Source organism: Podarcis melisellensis (genome assembly GCF_964234715.1).
Source record: "Podarcis melisellensis genome assembly, chromosome: 11".
Classification (NCBI taxonomy): domain Eukaryota; kingdom Metazoa; phylum Chordata; class Lepidosauria; order Squamata; family Lacertidae; genus Podarcis; species Podarcis melisellensis.
The window spans coordinates 17,363,090-17,386,409 of record NC_138543.1 but is presented as its reverse complement, the minus strand read 5'-3'; the positions used below and the strand labels follow the sequence as shown (position 1 = coordinate 17,386,409).

The 23,320-nt window shown below is 42.5% G+C and overlaps 1 protein-coding gene and 1 long non-coding RNA gene across 6 annotated transcripts in view; one reads left to right on the top strand and one right to left on the bottom strand.

Moving 5' to 3' along the window:
• Positions 1–588: 588 nt before the first annotated feature.
• The window catches only part of LOC309380740, a 134,022-nt gene continuing 111,290 nt past the window's right edge, over positions 589–23,320 (bottom strand). The window contains exons 2-3 of the long non-coding RNA XR_014173096.1: positions 1,681–1,893; positions 589–875 (exon numbers count right to left, since the gene is read on the bottom strand). This is a non-coding gene — a long non-coding RNA (uncharacterized lncRNA). The remainder of the gene's footprint in view (positions 876–1,680; positions 1,894–23,320) is intronic.
• On the top strand, positions 2,366–21,995 carry ZNF475 (zinc finger protein 475). Of its 5 annotated transcripts, none has more exons than XM_081930748.1 (6): positions 2,366–2,533; positions 7,710–7,806; positions 9,199–9,387; positions 9,572–10,480; positions 16,293–16,473; positions 21,393–21,995. In XM_081930748.1, exons 4-6 carry the CDS (start codon positions 9,833–9,835, stop codon positions 21,542–21,544), a joined length of 981 nt encoding a protein of 326 aa, XP_081786874.1. In that variant the 5' UTR covers positions 2,366–2,533; positions 7,710–7,806; positions 9,199–9,387; positions 9,572–9,832; the 3' UTR covers positions 21,545–21,995. The 5 variants fall into 5 exon arrangements, with proteins under 5 accessions (XP_081786874.1, XP_081786872.1, XP_081786875.1 ...); XM_081930746.1 differs by having other exon boundaries at positions 7,681–7,806; XM_081930749.1 differs by lacking the exon at positions 7,710–7,806.

Here is a 23,320-nt window from a genome sequence, read left to right as displayed (position 1 = left end):
CAAAAATCCAAAAAGTGTACAGTCACTGTCAACCAATATGTTCTTTTTTCTTTACAAATATTTTTATTAAGTTTTCAATTTTACATTTCCCAATAAACATTTTAGAAACTTCAAAATATCCAATGGCTTCTCTTATTCTCTTTCCATGGTTCATTTTACATATCATACATCCATGCATATTTTACTATAAGCATTCAAATCAGTTTTCCACTTTTACATCCATCAAAAAATATTTACTCTGTTGAATTTATCTTAGTGCTGCCAGAGTTTTCAGGGGTCCTTTAGCTTTACCTTTACCTTCCCTGAACAAAGTGCCCACGGTCATCTCCTTGAAACCGAGGAAGAAGAAGAAGAGTTTGGATTTGATATCCCGCCTTTCACTTCCTTTAAGGAGTCTCAAAGCGGCTAACATTCTCCTTTCCCTTCCTCCCCCACAACAAACACTCTGTGAGGTGAGTGGGGCTGAGAGACTTCAAAGAAGTGTGACTAACCCAAGGTCACCCAGCAGCTGCATGTGGAGACGCGAACCCGGTTCCCCAGATTACATGACTACCGCTCTTAACCACAACACCACACTGGCTCTCCACAGGAGGAAATGTTGTAGTAATTGGTGATTTCAATTACCCTCACGTAGACTGGCTAAATGCATGTTCCAGGACCAGTCACAACAAAGCGGCAACATTTCTAGATACCATAAAAGACTGTGCCCTGAAACAGGGTAGTGGAATTGAGCAGAGAGCAGGTAACACTTGCCTTAAATTGCATTATTCTAGTTTGTAGCTATTTTGCAGCTGGGATCTCATACTGGTAAAATCCAGGTTGCACAATTCAAGTAGAATTGCAGCTTTTGTGCCGCAAAGCAAAAAGAAAACTCGCTTGCGTGTCGAGGTCCCCAAGCCACCCCCCATATAACTCACAACACACACTTAATTTTTGTTTAAGGTTTTTGGCATAATTTTGGCCACAACTTTATTTAAATACAAAACCGTGAGTGGTTGTTTAGGCATTGGTTAAGACTATCTGTCCCCCCGCCTGGGGACAGAACTGACTTCTGGGCACCACCGAAAGACAGTGCGGGGGAAAGCAAGTCGGGGAGAAATGGACCTGCGTCACAGACCCTCAATTCTCATCCGCATGCTCCCCGAAGGCTTGCCGGCCCTAGTCCCATTCCAGGGATTGGACGAAAAGATAGCAAGCCCCAGGATTCCTTTAATGGAATTCCCTTTCCACAGCAACCATGGAGGGGCAGGCCCAGCCTATCCTAACCCCTCCTCCACCAGATTTATAACCAATGCCTAACCACAACCTTACAAGTTGTGACGATTTGCTACGCAGTAGGCAAAAACCAAATGGCCCAGCCAATCAGCCAGATGGACAAAATTCCTACCAGGCCCCTGCCCTAACGGCAGACGACCCCATGACAGGCATAGCAAGGTCAATGCAACAACCCCTTACTCAAGGGCGGGTGATCCGTTGCACACAGCAAAGAGAAAGCTCCAGGCTGCGTGCAGAGTATTTAAGCATTTTATCCCTCCCACCAAAATTGCAACATAACTTTTACCCCAGCAACCCAGTGAACCAATCACTGCCCCAGGCCATCTTTAGAGACCCTGCCTGGTAACAGAGGGGTGGCTCAGCAGACCCCACCACAACACGTGCTCTCCATGAAGGAGAACACACTTTCTTTTAAAAAATGGACTTTTTGCAGTAAGAAAAGTGATGAAATAACATTGCTTTGCACACCGTCATATAATTTCACTGACTTAAGGTAGTAGCCTCTTCCACATATTTTCTTTCTTTCTAATTCTTTATTGATTAAAAAATTACATATCTATACAAACATGATTTGCTATCTTTTTACATATGAAGAAAAAGAAAATTATGTAGAGAGTTCTACAGGAACAAAAAAGAGGAAAAGAAAAAAATAAAGAAAGATACAAAGAAAAAAATCAAAAGAGGAAAAGAAAAGACAAGACAACATTATTTACACAATAAAAGTGTTCATCAACACAATCCTTCCCATCCTTCTCATTATGCTGTAATATATCCACATATTTTCTAAATGAATTCTACATGTTAAGTGTGTGTTCATAGCAAGCCTGAAGTTCTGCCTGAAGTTCCTTCGCTCCTTCTCTCTGCAGCACAGTCTATTTCAATAATTCTGCAGCAGTTGGAGCAGGAGAAAGGGAATTTTCATTCAAACCATCACGTTTCCCCATGATGAACTTTAGGAAAATTTCTACGTTCACTTCTAAATATTGTTCCCGCATACACCTGTCTCCCACACTTCCCAAACAATGCAGTTGACCAATCAGCTTCGCAGGAGCACTGTGAATTCACTTTTGTTGATATGTAGCTAGGCAACCGGTCAGTGACAAAAGAGAACTTGCCATTTCTGTAGCAACGCAAGATGCTAACGTACTAATTTCTTAAATAAGAAAGGATATGCTAAGACCTAACGCTTTGTTTCTGCTTATTCTTTGGTGTGCACAAAGGAATCATTATGTGGGAGTTTAAGTACTGAGATTTTAAGGTAAGAACAAGGAACCAAGAGAAGAAATGTAACTGCCGGGAGGTCAGCTCAATAAAACATATCCCTGTTTTGGATGAGGTTGAGCTATTGATCCCAATGAACCTCTTTTAATAGGTATAGCATGTTCATAGCATAGGATTTGTTTTATTTGACCAATATGTATATAATGCTTGATTATAAAAATAATAATCTCTAAGCAGTTTGCAACTAGTGAAAGGTTTACTCCATTGCAATAAATTAAATTGCAAATTTGAGATTCCTGGTATTTTAATAGGATCACTGGTATCTATCTTATGAAGTTATATAGGAAAACTATTTGAGGGCTTTCATGTTTTATTAATGATCAAAAGGGAATTATTATTATTATTATTATTATTATTATTATTATTATTATTATTATTCACTTTGCCACGCCAGAGGAAGCAGCACTGGCTCCTAGTAACTTTCAGTGCCAGATGTAACAAACAGAAAAAATAAAGTGTTCTACTAATTATTTTTAGGTGTAATCCTGATCATATTAAGCTAGTGCAAAATACAGAACTTCATTTTTGAGCACTATGTAACCTGAAACATACCATTGCCTTTTCAATGGTAGAAAAGTTAGGATACGATCACATTCGAATGACATGAAAATATAAGCTGATAAACAAATGTTTCACCATGTTCACAGTGTTTATAATCATCAGAATTAGAACTAACAGCTCTTTGAAAGCGAACTCTGACAATTCTGGCCACTGGATGTAACTGTAACGATTTCCAGGGACACATTTTTGCTGGAAAAGTCAGACACCATGTATTTGAACATCATGGTAATTTTTCCCTATTATTTGTTTCATTTTATACTGCCATGCATAACATATTCTGAGATGACTAAGAAGACTAGTTAAATGATTATTTACAGTGTTTATATTTGTTTCCTTTCATATTGCTGTGAATATTTGGAAATTATTAAGAGGACTTTTTAAATGATTATTTACAGTGTACACAGCAAGTAGATCCAACACACGCACCATTTCTTCATTAGATATTTAGCAATTAAGTCTCTGTGTTTGTAGTCTGAAGAAGAACAGTTTGGCTTCCAACCGGATGAAGTTGTTTATTTTTGGCAAATACGGATTTTCATTTAATATACCATGCACAATCTTGGTTGCATCCCTTAATGAACGTCGCAGCGGATGGAACTATGATATACTTCTCTCTAAAAGCTCAGATTTTAATGAGGTGCTGCTATGTGAGGAACTGCAAGACAGGAGACAAGGGCCCTTTTGCAGGGATGAAAATTAGGAGCAAAGTAGAAGTTGCCCGCAGTGAAACTGTCAAGGCCTAGTGGGGATGACTGAAGATATCTCTGCACCACACATGATCAAATTCAGAAACCCCATAAAAACAAGAAACATTTCAGGAGACTCGACCTCCATGAAGTAAAAGGCATGTAACATGGATGGTTAGACCTTCAGATGTAATCACAGAGGTGGTTGTTGTTGTTGTTGTTGTTGTTGTCATTGTTGTTGTTGTGCCCTGCCCATCTGATTCAGTTGCCCCAGCCACTCTGGGTGGCTTCCAAGAAATACAAAAAGATGATAATGATAATAATTTATTCATACCCCGCCCATCTGGCTGGGATTCCCCAGCCACTCTGGGTGCTCCTAACCAAATATTAAAAACACGAAAAACATCAAACATTAAAAACTTCCCTAAACAGGGCTGCCTTCAGATGTCTTCTAAAATTTACCGTAGATAGTTGTTTATTTCCTTGACATCTGATGGGAGGGCGTACCACAGGGCGGGCACCACCACCAAGAAGGCCCTCTGCCTGGTTCCCTGTAACCTCACTTCTCACAGTGAGGGAACCGCCAAAAGGCATCAAACATTAAAAAGACCAAAATATAGAGAACACCGGCAATTCATGTGATCCACGAATCCCTACTCTGCCGTAGAAGAAACACAATATCACTTTAAGCCATCCCCTCACCCTAGCAAAACTGCATTCCTTCCTTAATGGAACTTCCAAGTCAATTCTGACAATGGCCAATAGTGTCACACTTGTCCCTTTTTTTTTGTCTAAACATTGCTTAAAAACAAAATTTAACAGCATGTATAAAAGAACAATATACAGCCGAACCTTGAAAGTTGAACGGAATCCATTCCAGAAGTCCATTCGACTTCCAAAACGTTTGAAAACCAAAGTGTGGCTTCTGATTGGCTGCAGGAAGCTCCTACAGGCAATCCGAAGCTGCAGAAGCCCTATTGGGCGTTCGGCTTCCAAGAGAACATTCAAAAAGCAGAACACTCACTTCCAGGAGCCAAAACGTTCAAGAACTAAGCTGTTTGAAAACCAGGGTACGACTGTAATTATTTTGATGGGTCTAAATAGAGATTTCAGTCTTTCTCAGCAACCCGCAGGGAATGATTAAAATAATCAGAGGCCTTTCAGCAAGGCCTTTTTGTATCTTTAGCTACATCTCATGATCTGAAAAATCAAAGCAGCAAAAATGAAGTTATACTGGGCTGGGCCAAATATATTTTTCCAGAGAGGAGAGGTACTGGCCAATGTTTGTTTGATTGTTTGCCAGTGTGGAAAATCTGGACCTCTGAAGCTTGTGAAGTCATATTGATGTATCTGCCGATAAGCAGCAAGAAACCAATAAATTTCCAAAAACAAAAGGAAGGAATCTAAAGGCAGCAATACAAATTTTTCACAGTTAAAGCTGAAGGAGTTTTGTTTGTTTGTTTGTTTGTTTGTGGGTGCTTCAGTGCAATGATATATCATGATACTCCTAAAACACTTTAAGAACTTGGTTGTTCTTCCATTCTTCAGTCTGGAGGCAGGTAAGGTGAATCCCCACTTAGGTAGGGATTATGTTCTGGTGCCACACGCACATAAGTGAAATTTGCAAAATTTGCAAAAGTAGGGAGCACCCTCTAAAGAGCCTTTAAATGATCTCTCTGCTCCTCTCACTCCACTCCAGATAAAAAATACTGCAACTAAAATATCCACAACTGGAATTGAAGCTCTGGGGCTGGCAGGAGGCTGGAGGAAGTGTAGGAACACTGTTGCTGCTGCACTACAATGGTGCTGTGGTCTAAACCACTGAGCCTCTTGGGCTTGATGATTGGAAGGTCAGTGGTTCAAATCCCCGCGACATGCTGAGCTCCCGTTGCTCTGTCCCAGCTCCTGCCAACCTAGCAGTTTGAAAGCACACCAGTGCAAGTAAATAAATAGGTACACCTGCAGCAGGAAAGTAAACATTTCTGTGCACTCTGAAGGTTTCTGTGCACTCTGGTTTCCGTCACGGTGTCCTGTTGCACCAGAATCAGTTTAATCATGCTGGCCACATGACCTGGAAAGCTGTCTGTGGACAAACGCCAGCTCCCTTGGCCTGAAAGCGAGATGAGTGCTGCAACCCCATAGTCGCTTTTGACTGGACTTAACCATCCAGGGGTCCTTTACTTTTTTACTTTTACAGTGCTGTTAGGCATGGAGGCTGAGCAGCCTAAACAAAGCCCCGTTGTATCACCAGTCTCTGCTCTGCTCTCACTGAAGCCCTCTTTCGGTTCTGTGGAGGGTCTCCCCACACGCCATGAGGACATAGCTGTCAACTTTCCCCCTTTTTTAAGGGAAATCCTATTCAGAATAAGGGACTTTCCCTTTAAAAAAGGGAAACGTTGACAGCTATGCATGAGGACCCTCCAGCTCTGTCTCACCATTTCCTGATATGAATGTACCGTATTTTTCGCTCTATAAGACGCACCAGGCCATAAGACGCACCTAGTTTTTGGAGGAGGAAAACAAGAAAAAAAAATATTCTGAATCTCAGAAGCCAGAACGAGAGGGATCGCTGCGCAGTGAAAGCAGCAATCCCTCTTGCTGTTCTGGCTTCTGGGATAGCTGCGCAGCCTGCATTCGCACCATAAGATGCACACATGTTTTCCCTTACTTTTTAGGAGGGAAAAAGTGAGTCTTATAGAGCAAAAAATATGGTAATTATTTCCCAGCGCCATGCATTTACACAGTCGCGCACAAGTAGGGGGTTGTCTGTATTCTTTTCAAGGGGCTTTCCCTAACAAAATTCCTATTGAATAGAAATCAAAATGGATTGCGGCACTGTGGCTGATCTAATTACCTAGCGGGCACGACGACGTTTCTTTCAACCCAAATCAGTGTTAAAAGAACGCAGGACTGACAGATGGATTTCTGTGAAGCATTTATACCTGGTGGGATCCTGAGAGATGGGGGAAGAGAGAACCTCTTTTTTACAGATAAATTTTTTACAGATCAATGGAGGAAAAAAACTAAAGAGCTCTCATGTGTATGTACATGAGTTTTATATCCAAAGACATCCATGAAGCAAACAAAAGAATCCTTTTCCTGTGGAGTTTTCCCTCACATGAAATCTATACATTTTAGCCGACTGTCATATTTCCTCTCGCCCCTAAGCACTTGACCGAACCATTAGGATTACTGCTTAGAAAAAAGGCTACTCTTGGAGATTAGTGAGAACCATATTGTGAGAGACTTTGAAAAGATTAATGGAAATTTAAACCACAGGAGAGCTCTTCCTCATAGAATATTTTTTTTTTGAAATGTAGATGAACTAAATTTGGATTAGTTGCTCTTCGGTTGTGAGATATTACATATGAAGTAGCGCCTTCTGGCAGCATCTAGATGAGCTTCTGTATTTCTATGCATTGTCTTATTTGGATCCAGATAGTCCATTACATTGAAATTTATTTTCATTAAAAGCACATGGTTTATGAATTAAGGCCATCGCAGAGGATTGCTGATGGCTCAAGCATTGTCCAAAAGAAGAATGATGACCCATATTTGCCTACCGCTCGCTTTTGTCTTTGCGTTCAGAAAGAAAGCTACACTTTGTCATGCCTTTTATAGAGAAAAGTTAATTTACTTTTAAAAACCTTATACGCTTTCTAGTCGACGGGAAACATGATGGAGGGTTTCAGATTTACGGATGTGAACTTACAGGACATTTCCAACTTGGCAGTAAGGAAAAGAGACCAAATGGTGTATTCCCCCAAAGAAAGCATAAATCTATTATGAAACGTATCCAGCAGAGATCTTGGAAGTCCAACAAGAGGCTATATTGTTAACAGGTTGTTTATGGTTTCTCTTCTTGACTGATTCATAGCTTGACTCATTCAACATTCTTTACCCCAGAGCCTGCATTACTGCTTGAACAGCTTGATCATCCATGATACACATCTATCCATGGAAAATGGACTGGTGGATAAAGCCTTAGCTGGGTGAAACACAGGTAATGTTCCGAGATACTCCTTTCCCATGACCCTCTAGTAAGCTTTGCCTTTTCTTTCTCCATGACTTGAAAAAGGTTTCACTTGCTCACAATTATCTGGGGCCTCCTAAAAAAAGTTTGGGGCACATTCAAGTTGCATTACTACTTACTGAACCACTTTTATTATTTTACCGTTATTACAACTACTACAGCAGCTGTCGAGGGCAAGAAGGATAGTTCGCCATGATATGCAAATGCTTTAAACATATCATTCGCTTCCTAACGATACTGCAAATGGCAACCCACTAGAAAATACTTAAGCGACACATTCTGATGTCTAGCTAGCAGCGTTCCATCAATGGAATTGCTGTGGGGAACATCATAGGAACTAGCAATGTCTTCCATGACAGGAAAACATTGCAATTAAGGAACACCGATGTATCAATTTTTAACAACAATTCCAGGAGATCAACTCTTCAAAAATACATATACAGTGGTACCTCGGGTTAAGAACTGAATTCTTTCTGGAGGTCTGTTCTTAACCTAAAACTGTTCTTAACCTGAAGCACCACTTCAGCTAATGGGGCCTCCCACTGCCGCCATGCTGTCGGAGCACGATTTCTGTTCTCATCCTGAAGCAAAGTTCTTAACCTGAAGCATTATTTCTGGGTTAGTGGAGTCTGTAACCTGAAGTGTATGTAACCTGAAGCGTATGTAACCCGAGGTACCACTGTACATATGAGAAGGAAATATTATACGTATATATATATATGTTTGTGTGTATATAATGTTTTGACTGTTAGTTGAAACAACTTCCCGGTTTACGTATCCTCCAACATTTCTCCAATGAGAATAGGGATGTCCTGTTCCATAACAACAACAATAATAATATTTGTTATTTATTTATACCCCACCCATCTGACTGGGTTGCCACTCTGGGTGGCTTCAAACATATATAAATACGTAATAAAACATTAAACATTTAAAAAACCTTCCCTGTACAGGGCGGCCTTCAGATGTCTTCTAAAAGTTGTATAGTTACTTATCTCCTCGGCTTGGGAGTCGCATAATTCCATAGCCTCCAACATTTCTCTGATGAAAACAGGACATCCAGGGCCTTTTTTGCAGCTGGAACTCACCAGAACTCAGTTCTGGCACCTCTCAAGTGGGTGCCATTGCTATTATAAGATGACAAGGGAAGCAGGACTTTCCGAGATCAAATAAGAAACCAGGATGGCTTATGTAAATCCAGGACTGTCCCTAGAAAACAGGGACACTTGGAGGGTCTGACTTATGAATTCAGGCAAATGCAACAGACAAATGTTTTAGTAGCTACCGTGCCTTCTCAGTGTTATGGACAGGATTTACTTTGTCTTATTACTACAGGTGTTTTATTTCTTTTGTCTTGTACAGAATCAACTTAATGTAACATACGAGGCTGTACAATGTGGCAACACCAATAGTTATTGCTATGAATGCAGAATAAAAAAAATGTTTGGAAGAATGACAGTGAGGTGACCGACAAAAACCACGCAAAAGCACAAACCTATACATGCTTACTCAGAAGTAAGCCCCACAGTGGTGAGTGGGGCTTACTCCCAGGTAAGTGTGTACAGATTGTAGCTGAAATGTTATATATGCAGAAATGCTCAACATAAAAATATTGCATTTGGCTACACTAGTTATTTTACTCTCTCTCTCTTTTTAAAAAATGTTTTAAAACAATTAAACATCTGCCTACAACTTACCGTGTTTTTACATACATATTCCTCCTATTTTTTTCCAGGATTTAAAAAAATAGACACTAAAAAAATAGTAAAACAGAAAAAACACCACAAAAAGGCAACATTGCTGGGAGTGTTAGAACATTGCAAATGTGCTCAGATCTATCACAGCTGCCCTCTGTTTTAGGATCTTGTACCTCTTTATCCCAGAAAGCTTCATTGTTTTTAAAGGAACAACAGGTCAACCAAAAGACAACCACAAAGTCCAAACAAGAAACACTACATAAATCCAGACATCCTGTTAATGGAACATTGTTGACTTCATGGAAACGGCTTTAATGAAAAAGACTCTGAGCAAACACAATAAAACTCTGCCCAATGTTGGAAAAGTCCTTGCTAACATCTCCACCAGCTCGTCTTTAAGACAGGCTTCAAAATCCATTGTTTCAGATCCTTCCATGCTCTTGTCAGGAGTGGGTTTAAATTCTACCCTTAAAACTAGTGCTGGGAAGAAGAGGCCGGGGACTGTGGTGGTATCAAAACGATCAAGTACTGGGGGCATGTCTCAGGATCAGTGGGATCGGCCCGTCATTCCCCCGAGAAGACCTGGCTTCAGGATCTGCCATATCTGTGGCAAAGAGTTTGGGTCACAATCTCTTCCTATCCACGAGCCAAAATGCCTGGAGAAGTGGCAGATAGAAAACGATAAGCTGCCCAAACATCTCAGAAGACCACCGCCCGTTAAACCTCAGGCTCTTCCTGGAGGATCTCTCAGTACGATGGCTGAAAACGCAGCAGCTGCTCAAAGTTACAAGCTCCTACCCTGTGAACACTGTGGCCGTACTTTTCTTCCAGATCGTCTTGCTATACACCAAAAGAGTTGTAAACCAAAAGCCAGTTCAGGTCCTTCAAGCTACAGCTCCTCTAAATCACATAGATCCACTGGGCCTGCATCTTCCACCTCAGACAAGGTAAATTAGAAGGCATCACACCTACGAAAAAAGCAAAATTGTTTCCTGTGCAAATTCCACCTTGGCATTCCAGTGCCGTTGAAGTTAATGGTAAAACCTTCACTATTGACTTCAATCAAGCTAGGAGATCATTTCAGGGACTATAAATGAGTGAGTAGCCTTAAACAAGCCTAAGGTGATGCCAGGGTCACTTTCCATGTTCTGAATAAGTTATCAGCAGAAATGCAGATTTCATAGTAAGCACATTGCTTGTATAAGAAAAACACCACAACCATGGTTTTTGTAGTGATGGTAGCAGTGATTTAATTAACATGAAGTTCAGTGTTTATATAAACCATATTAGACATTTTTGGTTTCTAAAATGCTATAGATAACGACAGAACGATGTTCAAGTTTAAGGTTGGTGGCTTAACTCAAGTTTGCGACGCAGCACAAATATAGGCAAGCAGATGGCACAGATTTTCCACTGAAACTCATGTAGAAACCATAATTAAAACAAAAAAGCACTTAGAGCCATACCAACATATAATTCTGCTTGTGAAAGGACCCATGAAATCCTTTTCATATATTCTGAATGTTGGTTTAATGGATGTGGGCAGATGCTTGCAGTTCTCGTCCTACGGAGTTTGCAAGGAATCCTTCACCTCAGCTTGCCCTCTAATTGTGATTTATTTATGGGAATTCGGGGGATAAAATATATTTGTCAAGCAGCCGATATGAATAAAAAGGCTGTGAGCATCTGCTAAGTACTATAAATTCAAAGAATCCATCCCCTTGGAGTACAGGTTTTTACTTTGCATCTCTCTGAGGTTGAATTAACATATGCAAAGTCGACCAGCATTAGATACTTTTGTGGGAGTTACTCATTTGTACACAAATAGTGTACAAATGGACATTACATGAAGGACACTGCTGAGTGAATTCAAGGAGGTACCTCAACATCGTTTGTTGCTTGGCTTTCTAGTCAGAAAGAAGTTGTAATTCTTCTTGTCGTGAGCCAAGGCAGAGAGGACTAAACTCTGGCCATGTTCTCCGTAGCAACAATTCATGATGTATTGTTATGTTTCATATATTCCTGGTCTTCTCTTTGTGGTTATTAGCCACTTTTATAACAAAAAAGGTCAATTCTATATGAAAGGAGAAATGGGAAGGAATATGGAAGACAAAGAAAAGGCAAAAAAATAACCTGAGTAATACGATATCCTATAATTTTAAATCTGAAAGTGACGAAGAAGAAAACTGGATTCAGATATTAACCAACTCCCCCATTTTTAATTGCTGTAACCTTCCCCCCCAAAATGGCCCAAGAATCTACAGAGAATTCACAGCTATCTATTAATTACTGGCAATTCTTTATGTAATTAGGGGGCAATCGTCAACCAGATGAGGGCACAGAACTACATTCAGAGTCTGTTTCTTCCACCCACCCACCCATCTTGGTGCATGCGTTCATATAAAGTTCATGTAGTAGCAAAATCCTAGCATATAGTTGTTTAATTTATTTGTTTATAATAACTATTTTTTAATGTTAGCTTTTTAAAGTGTGGCAGGTTTAAAAAGGAGTTTGAGGGCTTTTGGAATCCTAAACAAAAGGCTTACTGAAGTATTTCACTGTAGGCATACTATTGAATTATGGCGTATGACAATAAGAATTTGTCTCCCTTGGCATTTTCTTGCAATACTTGCATTTCCTTTGTTTCTTTTCTCTGAAACTTCTCATGGGATTAGCATCTTCATTGAATTCAGCCAGACAAAACATTTGGGAAGGTGGCACAGCTATATTATAAATCTGAACCAACTTCAAACCAGTTTAAATGTCACGGCTTCCCATTAGAGGATTCAGGGAATTGTTGTGCTGCGAAGGAACTTGGGATGCCCTCAAAAACAAACCGATAGCTTCCTTTGTGTGTCAATCAAGTTTGCATTTGTAGTATAGAATGCTGGAGAAAGGGAAAGACACTTACAAATAAGCTGTCTTGAGCCATACTTAGCCAAGTTGTTGAAGAACACGCTCTATTCATCTATGGAGGTATAAGATTGATAGGTGTGAAAACAGGTCAGTGGAAACTGCCGTTGGCCTTTCTCTACAAAGTTGGACTGAAGGGGACAAAAAATTAGAAGGGAAAGATAGTGATAGCATAGAGATGGAAGGGAATTGGGGCTAGTGAAGATCCTGGTTTGAGTTGAACAGAAAACATTGGGTATGTCTTCGCACATACACATTTCCATCCCATAAAGAGCAGGACTGAAGAGATGGCAGACCATAACTTCCACAATGTATTTGGAATGCTTGTTCTGAAGGACTCTCTAAAAGGTCTGGTCATAAGAATAATCATTGCTGTTCCCCTCAATTAAGCAGGGCACAGTGCCCATAGCAGGACAATAAATTTGTCCCATTGCATTGTTTTGCTAGACCTCATTTTCTTCTGATTCCCTCACCAAGTGTTTCCTGAATTGTAGAGTCAAGCCAGTTTGCCTGTAATGGGTTTGTTAGGCCAAAGTTGTTATTTTGTAATCCAATTGGTAATGGAATGAATGGGCTCATTTGGATTAACTAAGCCTGATTATATCTTCAGTAAACAGCCTAAGCCTCATAGACTTTGGCTGTGCTGGTCAGTTTTGATAGCCTTGTTCTCAAATCCGGCTTACTGCTGCAATGGAAATGTAAACAACCCTTCCACAGATAGTCTAAAAATCTAGTTCCCCGCTGCAAAGAAAGGGGGCACAGTTATTTTGTAGAGCACATTTCTCCATTTCCTGCGTAAATCACAATTGCATGCTTTTGATGTCTTTTCATTGCTCTCTTTGTCAATATATGGTAAAAAATTCATTCTGAAATTTCATTGGTTGTATCTTGACTATCTGGTGCTGCCATCTGCTGTCTTTTCCCTGTTCTATGTCTGTTTCCAAAATAAAAGCATATTTTGGCCTGCCGTCTTTTCTCTGTCACTGCACAGAACCAAAGGTCCAAATCTTTTTCTACTTCAGTCTTTGCCAACTTGGTGCCTTCCAGATGTTTTGGACTACAACTCCCAATGGCCACTTGTTGGCCAAAACATCTGGAGGGCAAAGGTTGACAAAGTCTGTCCTATGCTGTCATTAGAAGCTGAGCCACTGGATCCATGTTTTCCTAAAATATGAGGAGTGGGGGTGGGGCAGAGTTTCGAACCCTCTGTGCTTCCTATCCTTATCTCTGCACTTAATTTCCAGCATTAGGTAAAGGTAAAGGGACCCCTGACCATTAGGTCCACATGTGACCGACACTGGAGTTGCGGCGCTCATCTCACTTTATTGGCAGAGGGAGCCGGCGTACAGCTTCCGGGTCATGTGGCCAGCATGACTAAGCTGCTTCTGGCAAACCAGAGCAGCACACGGAAATGCCGTTTAACTTCCCGCCGGAGCAGTACCTATTTATCTACCTGCACTTTGACGTACTTTCGAACTGCTAGGTTGGCAGGAGCAGGGACCGAGCAATGGGAGCTCACCCCATCATGGGGATTCGAACCGCCAACCTTGTGATTGACAAGTCCTAGGCTCTGTGGTTTAACCCACAGCGCCACCCACATCCCAGTTTTCAGCATTATTTCATTGTAAAAACCTTTCATCAGGAGAAAAATAGTCTTGCATACCACCCTGGCCCTTTGGAATGAGGGACAATGGAGACTGTGGTGTTTCTATGATATATGGTTTATTTACTCATATATACTACCTGAGCCTATGATGGAGGGATTCACAACATTAACACATCAAGAGGGCCTTGGGTTCCAACAGAAATCAGGCATGGCTCTCGCTCCTTGGCTTTGCAGCCTGCTCCTTCCTTCCAGCTTCTAGCTCACATCACTCAGCTCCCAACTCTTTGTCTTTCTAACGAACAGACAGTTGAGGGAGGGGGTCATACCCCTGTGTCCTCTGGCACAGAGCCACTTCCTTTGTTACCTCAACGATCCATACTTATGCCAATAGTCCATCTATTCCAGGAACTGAATCCATGCTGGGTACAGGAATTAGAAGGGGCCCAGGCATACAGCCTACCAACCCCCCCAAAAAAAATCTCATAACAACAGCTTTTGTGGTCATTCCATAAAATATGTCCAAAAGAAGAAAACAATTTTAAGGGCATGCTTGGCCTGGTTACAGTGGGAGGCAAGTTGAATTATGTTTGCTTCTGTGTGTCAAAGAAAGGCGAGGAAATTGTGGTATAACATGCAAAGCCGGGGGGGGGGGAGATTCAGCCGCCAACGGCAAATCTTTTTTTCAGGTCATGTATCGTATTGTTCCATCTCTTTCCTCTTTGTCTCTGCCGGAAGTGACAGGAATCAGGGGGTGCGGACAGCAATAGCAAGAGGAAGACTGGGCCCTGGAAGCTCTGGGGTTTGGCAGTGGGGCACCTTGGAGGATGCCAATGTCTGACAGCAATGCCAACTCCAGGTGCTGCCAATGGAGCCATGCCTTACTGGGGTAGTAAAGGTAAAGGGACCCCTGACCATTAGCTCTAGTCGTGACCAACTCTGGGGTTGCGGCGCTCATCTCACTTTATTGGCCGAGGGAGCCGGTGTACAGCTTCCGGGTCATGTGGCCAGCATGACTAAGCTGCTTCTGGTGAACCAGAGCAGCACACGGAAACTCCGGTTACCTTCCCACCGGAGCGGTACCTATTTATCTACTTGCACTTTGACGTGCTTTCGAACTGCTAGGTTGGCAGGAGCAGGGACCAAGCAACAGTAGCTCACCCCGTCGCGGGGATTCAAACCACCGACCTTCTGATTGGCAAGTCCTAGGCTCTGTGGTTTAACCCACAGCGCCACCTGCGTCCCTCTATTGTTGTAGTAGCATATACAAATTATTGGAACGGAGACTGAGTAACGAATAAACTCTCCTATTCTGCTTCTGCTGTAAGGGAAATTTTCTGCCAATCACATTTTCTTCAGTTTTCTCCAGTTTTTCCATTCTGCCCTGGCCCCTAAAGGTTGGGGATTCCTGCAGAAGAAGAACCCATGGCTTGCATTTATAAGATTCCAAATTGGCTCTCAAAATCTCAGCTAAAGGCTCTTTCGTACTTACACTAGGAAATATCACATACGTAAGCCCCTCAAGAATTGTTTCCAGTCACCATTGTGGGTACTTGTCTAGGTAGACCGTGGTCCAGCTTAGTAGAAGTCATTCATCATACCCACCAAGTGCCCTGGTGAAAACGGGACACCCCGTTTTTTCATGTGAGATCATGGCGGCCATTTTGGGTGCCACGCTTATTCACAGCGGTCTCTCACCACAAAAAGTACTTTTTTCTGGCATGAGATCACAGCACAGGTCACATGACTCTCTCGGAAGACACACATCCTCATTTTTTATTTGAAAAAGTTGGATGGTATGTCATTTATCATCCTGTTTAAACAAGCACCCTCTGCAAACCATTATTCAGAAAAAAGCTACACCTTTCTGTTTGTTTTTTCGCAACAACCGAAGAAGCTATGATCTTAAGTCCCTTTCTTACCAACATTATCTTGAAGCTTGCCTGCCATCTCCAAAGTAAATTTCAAAGGACTATTTGTTCCTAAAGAGCCCATTTGAAAGCTCTTAATATTAACCACTTCAAAACTAAATATAGTAACAGGTGTGAATTTTCTGCCAGGAATTCGCAACTGAATCCATATTTTTCAGGCACATTATTAAAATGTGTTATAAAGCATAAACACCCAGCTTCTCCATCCTCCACTTTGTCAGCGGGATTCTTTCCAACAGCACAGACTGCTTGGGTTTTAAATGATTTTCTAAAATCGATTGCCTTTCTTTAAACTGAGCTTGTTGTCCACAGCCTGCACTTATACGGCGACCCCCAACCGTTATTTGCTACATTTGCGGCCGAGAGTATGGAACTCAATCCATAAGCATCCATGAACCGCAATGTCTGAAAAAATGGCACATTGAGAATGATCAGCTGCCAAAACACTTAAGACGACCCGAACCCAAGAAGCCAGAGGTCGTATCCATAGGAGGTAAGTTACCATCTCGAAAGATAAACACAGAGACAGCAGGAGAAAGGGCAGCATAAACATCCGTGAAAACCTTGCACATTAATTTTTACTTTAACCGATCAAAGCTATGCCATTTACCTGGTTTCAAGTCTTCTCTCATTTAACAAAATCAATGGGATTTATAGCGTGGAAGTCAGCGCCTCGCTATTACAAGTTTCTGTCTGCGTTTGCATATCAGCTTGCCACCCGGAATCAGGGGTGTCAATATTTTTTGGAGGGGTGCACACCATTTGAATGGCAAAGTCCATCAACCTTGTGGAGGCCCAGCCCCCCCAATATTTTATTGAGGGGGAGCCAAAGAGACCTTGGCCCCTTGGAGATGGCTCCTATGGCTGGAATGATTCCCCTCCCACTGCATGCTGTTCTGGGGGTGCTGCCCAAAAACACCACCCACAGCCAATTTGGGGGGATGTGTGGGGAAGCCCCATGCTGCAACTGGATGAGCTTGCACAGTGCTTCTGCTGGCAGGGGTTGTGAGGTGGATCCCGGCCTATATTGCCGAAGGCCTGTTAATTATACTCATTCACATGTTAGCATAACGCTTGGAGCCACCAAATTCTGTGGCACGTGGTCTTCCATCAATAGAGGTGCCATCAGGAAGCACTTGAGAGCAGAAGTTTGGGATCTTTCAGAAGGGGCCCCAAACACAACAGGACTAGACTGGCTAAGGCAACGGATTGAAGGGAGCTTAACCACATCACCATCGAAAGAGCGCTCACCCCCTGCCACCAGACAGTTATGTCTAGAGACTAAAATTACCTAAGTACACCTCTGCCCAGCACAGACCTTGAAAAGGTAGCTGATAACATCACCTCTGGAGAGGGTTTACATTGAATTGGTGTAAGCTTCAAAAACATGTCACTGTGTTGTAGGAATTGCTCCTTCTGGTAATAATGCCTTTCCAGAGGCTTAAAGAGTCAGTGTGGTGTAGTGGTTAAGAGAGGTAGTCTCGTAATCTGGGGAACCGGGTTCGTGTCTCCACTCCTCCACATGCAGCTGCTGGGTGACCTTGGGCCAGTCACACTTCTTTGAAGTCTCTCAGCCCCACTCACCTCACAGGGTGTTTGTTGTGGGGGAGGAAGGCAAAGGAGAATGTTAGCCGCTTTGAGACTCCTTCGGGTAGTGATAGAGCGGGATATCAAATCCAAACTCTTCTTCTTCTCTTCTTAGAAGCACTGCTTTTTTCGGGGGGGGGGGAGGTGCTGGTACTCACCAGCAAGCAGGGAAATGGGCCAGAACATGGGGGAGGGACATGGCCTGACATCAAGGCTGGGCAGTGAGGATGGGTTAGCTGCTTGATGTTCCCTCACCCACCCACCTCTTATTATTATTATTATTATTAATTATTAATTATTATTTATACCCCACCCATCTGGCTGGGTTTCTCCAGCCACTCTGCGCGGCTCCCGACAGAATAATAAAATACAGAATATTAAAAACACAATAAAAACATCAAACATTAAAAACTTCACTAAACAGGGTTGCCTTCAGGTGTCTTCTAAAAGTCAGATAGTTGACATCCAATGGGAAGGCGTTCCACAGGGCGGGCACCACTACCGAGAAGGCCCTCTGCCTGGTTCCCAGTAGCTTCACTTCTCGCAGTGAAGGAACCGCCAGAAGGTCTTTGGAGCTGGACCTCAGTGTCTGGGCTGAACGATGGGGGTGGAGACACTCCTAGTGAGCTGAGCGTTGCCACCCAGGTGAAGAGGCCTCTGCTGCCTGGGTTTGGGAAGCAGGTGTCAGGGCTACAGGACACTATCAGAGCATCATGCCTCCTTCACTGAGCTGGGCAAATGTTTCCATGAGATGCCATGCTCTAATGGGGTTGGAGAGCCCTCCTGCTACCTTCCCAAAGCCTGCCCAGCTTTGGGAAGGAGGCAGCAGGGCTCTGGGACCCTGTCAGAGCATTGTGCCTCCTTCTCCAAACTCAGAAAGCATTTGGCCATCTTAGGAAAGGAGGCGTGATGCTCTGAAAGGGTGCAAGAGCCCTTCCACCTCCTTCCTCCCTCTCCCAAAATGGTGGCAGTGATGTGTACCATTGTGTACCCTTCAGAAAAAAGCACTGCTTAGAACTGGATGGTTTTCAACTTTCCTTATTCTAGCATTTGGAAGAGGAACACCTAGAATATAAATTCAACAGAGCATATAATTATTGATGGATGTAATAGTGGACAATTGATTTTAATGGTTATAGTAAAATATGCAGGGATGTGAGATATGTAAAACGAAGCATGGAAAGAGAAGAAGGGAAGTCATTGGATATTTTAAAGTTTGTAAAATGTTTATTTGAAATTGTAAAGCAGAAAAGTTAATAAAAGTTATTATTAACAAAAGTGAAAGAGGAATATCTAGATAACTAGATGTTGGACTCGGCTACATTGGCCTGCAAGAAGATCAAACCTATCCATTCTTAAGGAAAGCAGCCCTGAGTGCTCACTGGAAGGACAGATCCTGAAGCTGAGCCTCCAATACTTTGGCCACCTCATGAGAAGAGAAGACTCCCTGGAAAAGACCCTGATGTTGGGAAAGATGGAGGGCACAAGGAGAAGGGGACGACAGAGGACAAGATGGTTGGACAGTGTTCTCGAAGCTGCAAACATGAGCCTGACCCAACTGCGGGAGGCGGTGGAAGACAGGAGTGCCTGGCGTGTTCTGATCCATGGGGTCACGAAGAGCGGACACAACTAAACGACTAAACAACAACAACATTGGCAAAAAGAAATCGCTTTATACACGTTGTTTATGCATTCTAACTCTGTGACACCAGATGGCGCTGGGGAGTTCCGTTTTTGCCAACCCAATTTCTCATACAAAGTTTGCAACGCGTTTAACTGAAACACTTCTTTGATGCGAATCTAGATCCAGCCTTTCAAGCCTTCGTATAGATCAGGGATGCCAGAACAATGTTGCCAAGCCACAAGCTGTTTTTGTAATATTTGCGTTGCCCCACACTGTTCGAAAGCCACTCCGTCAATCTTCTGGCTGCACATTTGTAACATCCTTTGCTACCAGTACATTCAGTGGGTGCTTCTCCCACAGCAGGAACACCTTTTTAAATGAAAAGCAGAACAAACCAAAATGATACTTAAAAATGTAAGCCAGTTTTCCATGATTACGGTGATTAACACCAAAACAATGAAAACCGCAGAGGTATCTGAAACTTTGAAGAACTAAGTAACAAAATCTTAGACAGGTTTTACAACTGTATCATGTGCAAGGCCTCTAAATACAAGTGAAAATCTGTGGCAGATTCCACTCTTACATATCAAAAGCCAACTATGGGACTCTCCTGGGATTCCACCTTAGCTGGGATCACCCTGAAACTCTATGAACTGCCTTATATAAACTGGTTGCTATTTTAAAAATGCTTTGCAACGATCACAGGCAGCCTGTTCTCTGTATCAGCTACAACTATCATCAACCCCAGTCAGCGGACAGAGTTTTTAAAGTGGAGGGAAGTGCCTAGCAAAGAAAGGGTTAAGCCGCCCCGTCTCCATCATAAAGCACTTTCCCCCAAAAGTATATATATATTTTGCAATGGAGAAGTAGCCGTCAGGCTAATGTGACTGCCATGTAATGTGCAGTTTGGCCCTGAATGTTCCAAAGTATATAGAGAACACATTCATTTCCTGCAAATGAGAAGAATACTTGCTTCAGCCAAAAAAGGAACTCCAGTTGGTGAAAAGGAATATTAGGAACAGACGCATTAAGAGATCTAAGGCTTACTCTCATATGAAGCATTGAATGTGAATCACATTACAGCTCTCGGGGTTCTTATGGAAAAATCTGTATTTTTACTTGTCATATAAACAATGGAGTCGCGTTGTGTGTGTTTTAAAAGTACTAGTTTTAAACAGATTTGGGCTCAGTCACTTGCATGCAAAATATAGATAAAACTTTCCAGGGCTTCCCCCCCACCCAGCCAGAGCTCAGTTCCAGCACCTCTCAGGTGGGCGCTGTTGCCATTATAATAAAACAAGGGAGGCGTTCCTAGTGAGTTCTGGCACCTCTTTTTCTAGAAAAATAGCACAGGTTGCTCCCTAAAGTACCATACCTTTTGGCAAAGGAAAACTATTCACTGTTTCAAATAAAGCTCTATAATTTTTTAACTATGCACTGCCAAGGAGGATTATACAGTAAGGTGTGGAAGCTGTTGGTGTGAACTTATACAGTTGCTGTACAGCCTCAGTTCGAGGTAGCATGGTGAAAAGGAAAGGGGCTTGAAACCCATTTTAAGGCAAAAAGAGAAAGCAGGGCTTTGGATGCAAATCAGCCCATTTGAAATGCCCCGAATCTCTTGCCTTAATTGCAGATACTGCTCCAGCTGCAATAGTTGGACAACAGGGGGTGGGGTGAAAATGGACTTAAATTGAGATTTTTGCCTGTCTGGGTCTTTGTGTGAGCTCCCCTCGAAGTTACAAGGAAAGCAGCTTTGAAAAATGAAACAAAATTGGATCGCTGACCCTAAGAACAGCACTGGGAGGGCATAATGAAGTATATAGAACACTCTGTGCTTTTCTCTTCCATGTCTTCGGTCAGTTCCCATTGGCTCATTAGGCAGCATTTGCAAGTAGGCCAAGTGGTGAAACTCACTGATATTTAAGTGTAGGAAAATGTGTTAATAATTAGTTAAGAATGTGTAACACAGCACATGCTGAAATGCTTTCTCCGTACATGCAAGATGATTCAGTTTGTAGTTAACTTTATTTGACCCCTGAGACAATAAGCAGAGTTTTGGTGGGTTTTCGCTCTCATAAGGACTGTGATTTAGTTAAAACTGAAAGGCTCAGTCAACAGGTATTTCCTGAAAATATTTTCCATGCAAGTGGAGTATGGCTCTCCAGAATGAAAACTGATATTTTCTCTTCTTAATTTTCCAGCCAAAGGTTACTATGATCTGGATGCTTTAAACGAGTCTGCCTGGCAAAGTGCCCAGGCCCAGTTAGTTCCATGCAATATTTGTGGTCGTACCTTCCTGCCAGACAGGCTGATCGTTCACCAGCGCTCATGTAAGTCGAAGACACCAAAATAAAATGTTCCTCCCTTCAAGCCAAAGTTTTTAAAGAACAAGACTCTTTGACCTAGAGGTCAGAGGTCTCAGCAATGAAGAATCATAGCACTATGTCGAATCAAGTTCCAAAAATGACCTGTGTACAATTAACTGAATATTGATTATGTAGGTGAAATATGGACATGCCATTTCTAACAGTGTTTTGCAGTAGTGGTATTGACCACGCGGTCCATAAGGATGGTGGGAGTTCAACTTCTTCTGCATTCTTCAGAGCAGACCGTGGCCTTAAGACTTCACAGTGAATACCATTGTTTTTCGGACACACAATGTTATGAAGTGGCTATGCCTTTTCAGACCCAAGAGTTAGTAAATCATGTTTAAGAATACTTCTTTTTACTAAGGATGTTTCCGTTCAAAGGCCCTATCTGCAGCAAAATGAGGACAATAAAAGCTTTGGTAGGCTTCTTCAAAAGTGGGCATTCCATGTGTTTTGAAGACTAAATCTCCAATCTTGTTTCTCAGGTATTGACTCTAATGTTAGAGTTTACAGGCATCCATCCAGTCTCGTCTCCATAATATGAAGGAGCTTGGGTAATGGTCACATTTTCCTCCAGTCCCTGTGACAAGATTTGAATGTCAGCTTTGAGGCTCTAGTACTCAAGTTCAGTCCTGGCACCCATCTTATTTGCAGGATATGGAGAATCTCGGAAGTGTGTTCCCTTCCCCCAAAGAACTTCAGGCAGGGTTGGCCCAACCCATGAGGCAAGGTGAGGTGACCGCCTTGGGTGGCAGGTACCACAGGGGCAGGAGATGTGGCCTCCAAGGAATGTATTGCTTACTACTCTGGTGGCACCTACAGCTGCATCGTGCTCACTGGATGCCAGATCTGCCTCCTCCTCAGTAGCCCCTGCTGTGCCTTCTCTACAATGGCCTCTCAGCATATAGGAGGCACTGCTGGTCTCTTCCCACCCCTAGAGAAGAAAGGGAGAGGGGCTGCCCTCTGGGGTCTGCACCCACCACACATGATTCAGAGCAGCCCCCCTCACGGCGACCTTTGGTTCCCACTTAAGGTCCCCGGTAAGGTTGATTTGAATCCCTGCCCCCATTCTCGATCTTTATTGCCCAGTTGTTCCCAATGTAGAGCTCCACTCACTCCTTCTTCCTGAGCGAGTTTGCGTGCAGTGCTGTGGCTCACTTCAGAAGCCAAAATGTCTTGGGCCAGCTCTGACTGCAGGTCCTACCCATTTCTCTACTTCCCAGGTTGTTCACAACTCACTTTACAATTTGCTCCATCTCTCTTCAACATCTCAATGTTCATTCCATCACTGTCTCCCACAATCCATGGGACTAGGGATGGAGGACCTCACTCCAGATGTCAAATAAGACTCTCTATCTGGTCCTCAAAACTCTCCCCAGAACTCCCTGGCCGTCCTTTGAACCCCAGGAGTTTTTGCCTGGCTGGCATGTGTCTTTGAACTCTGTTAATGGCCCTTGCTTGTCTGAATGGAGGTTAGAAAAGAGTGTGAGCAGAAACTAACCTGTCCTACAGAGGTTGAAATCATTAACCATTCATGACCTCTTCCCTATTCCAGCTTCCTACAATCCAAAATGTTTCCCTATATCCTTAAAACCTCCACAACATATTCTCTCTTGGAGCCAAACAAATACTACTGATAATAAATAATATTTATATTAGTGCTCTTCCTAAGTATGCAAAACAGTTTTCATATGTGATATCAGTCAATCCAATCCAAATCTTTATTACAGTCCTAGACCAGCATAAGGTATCAGTCATCA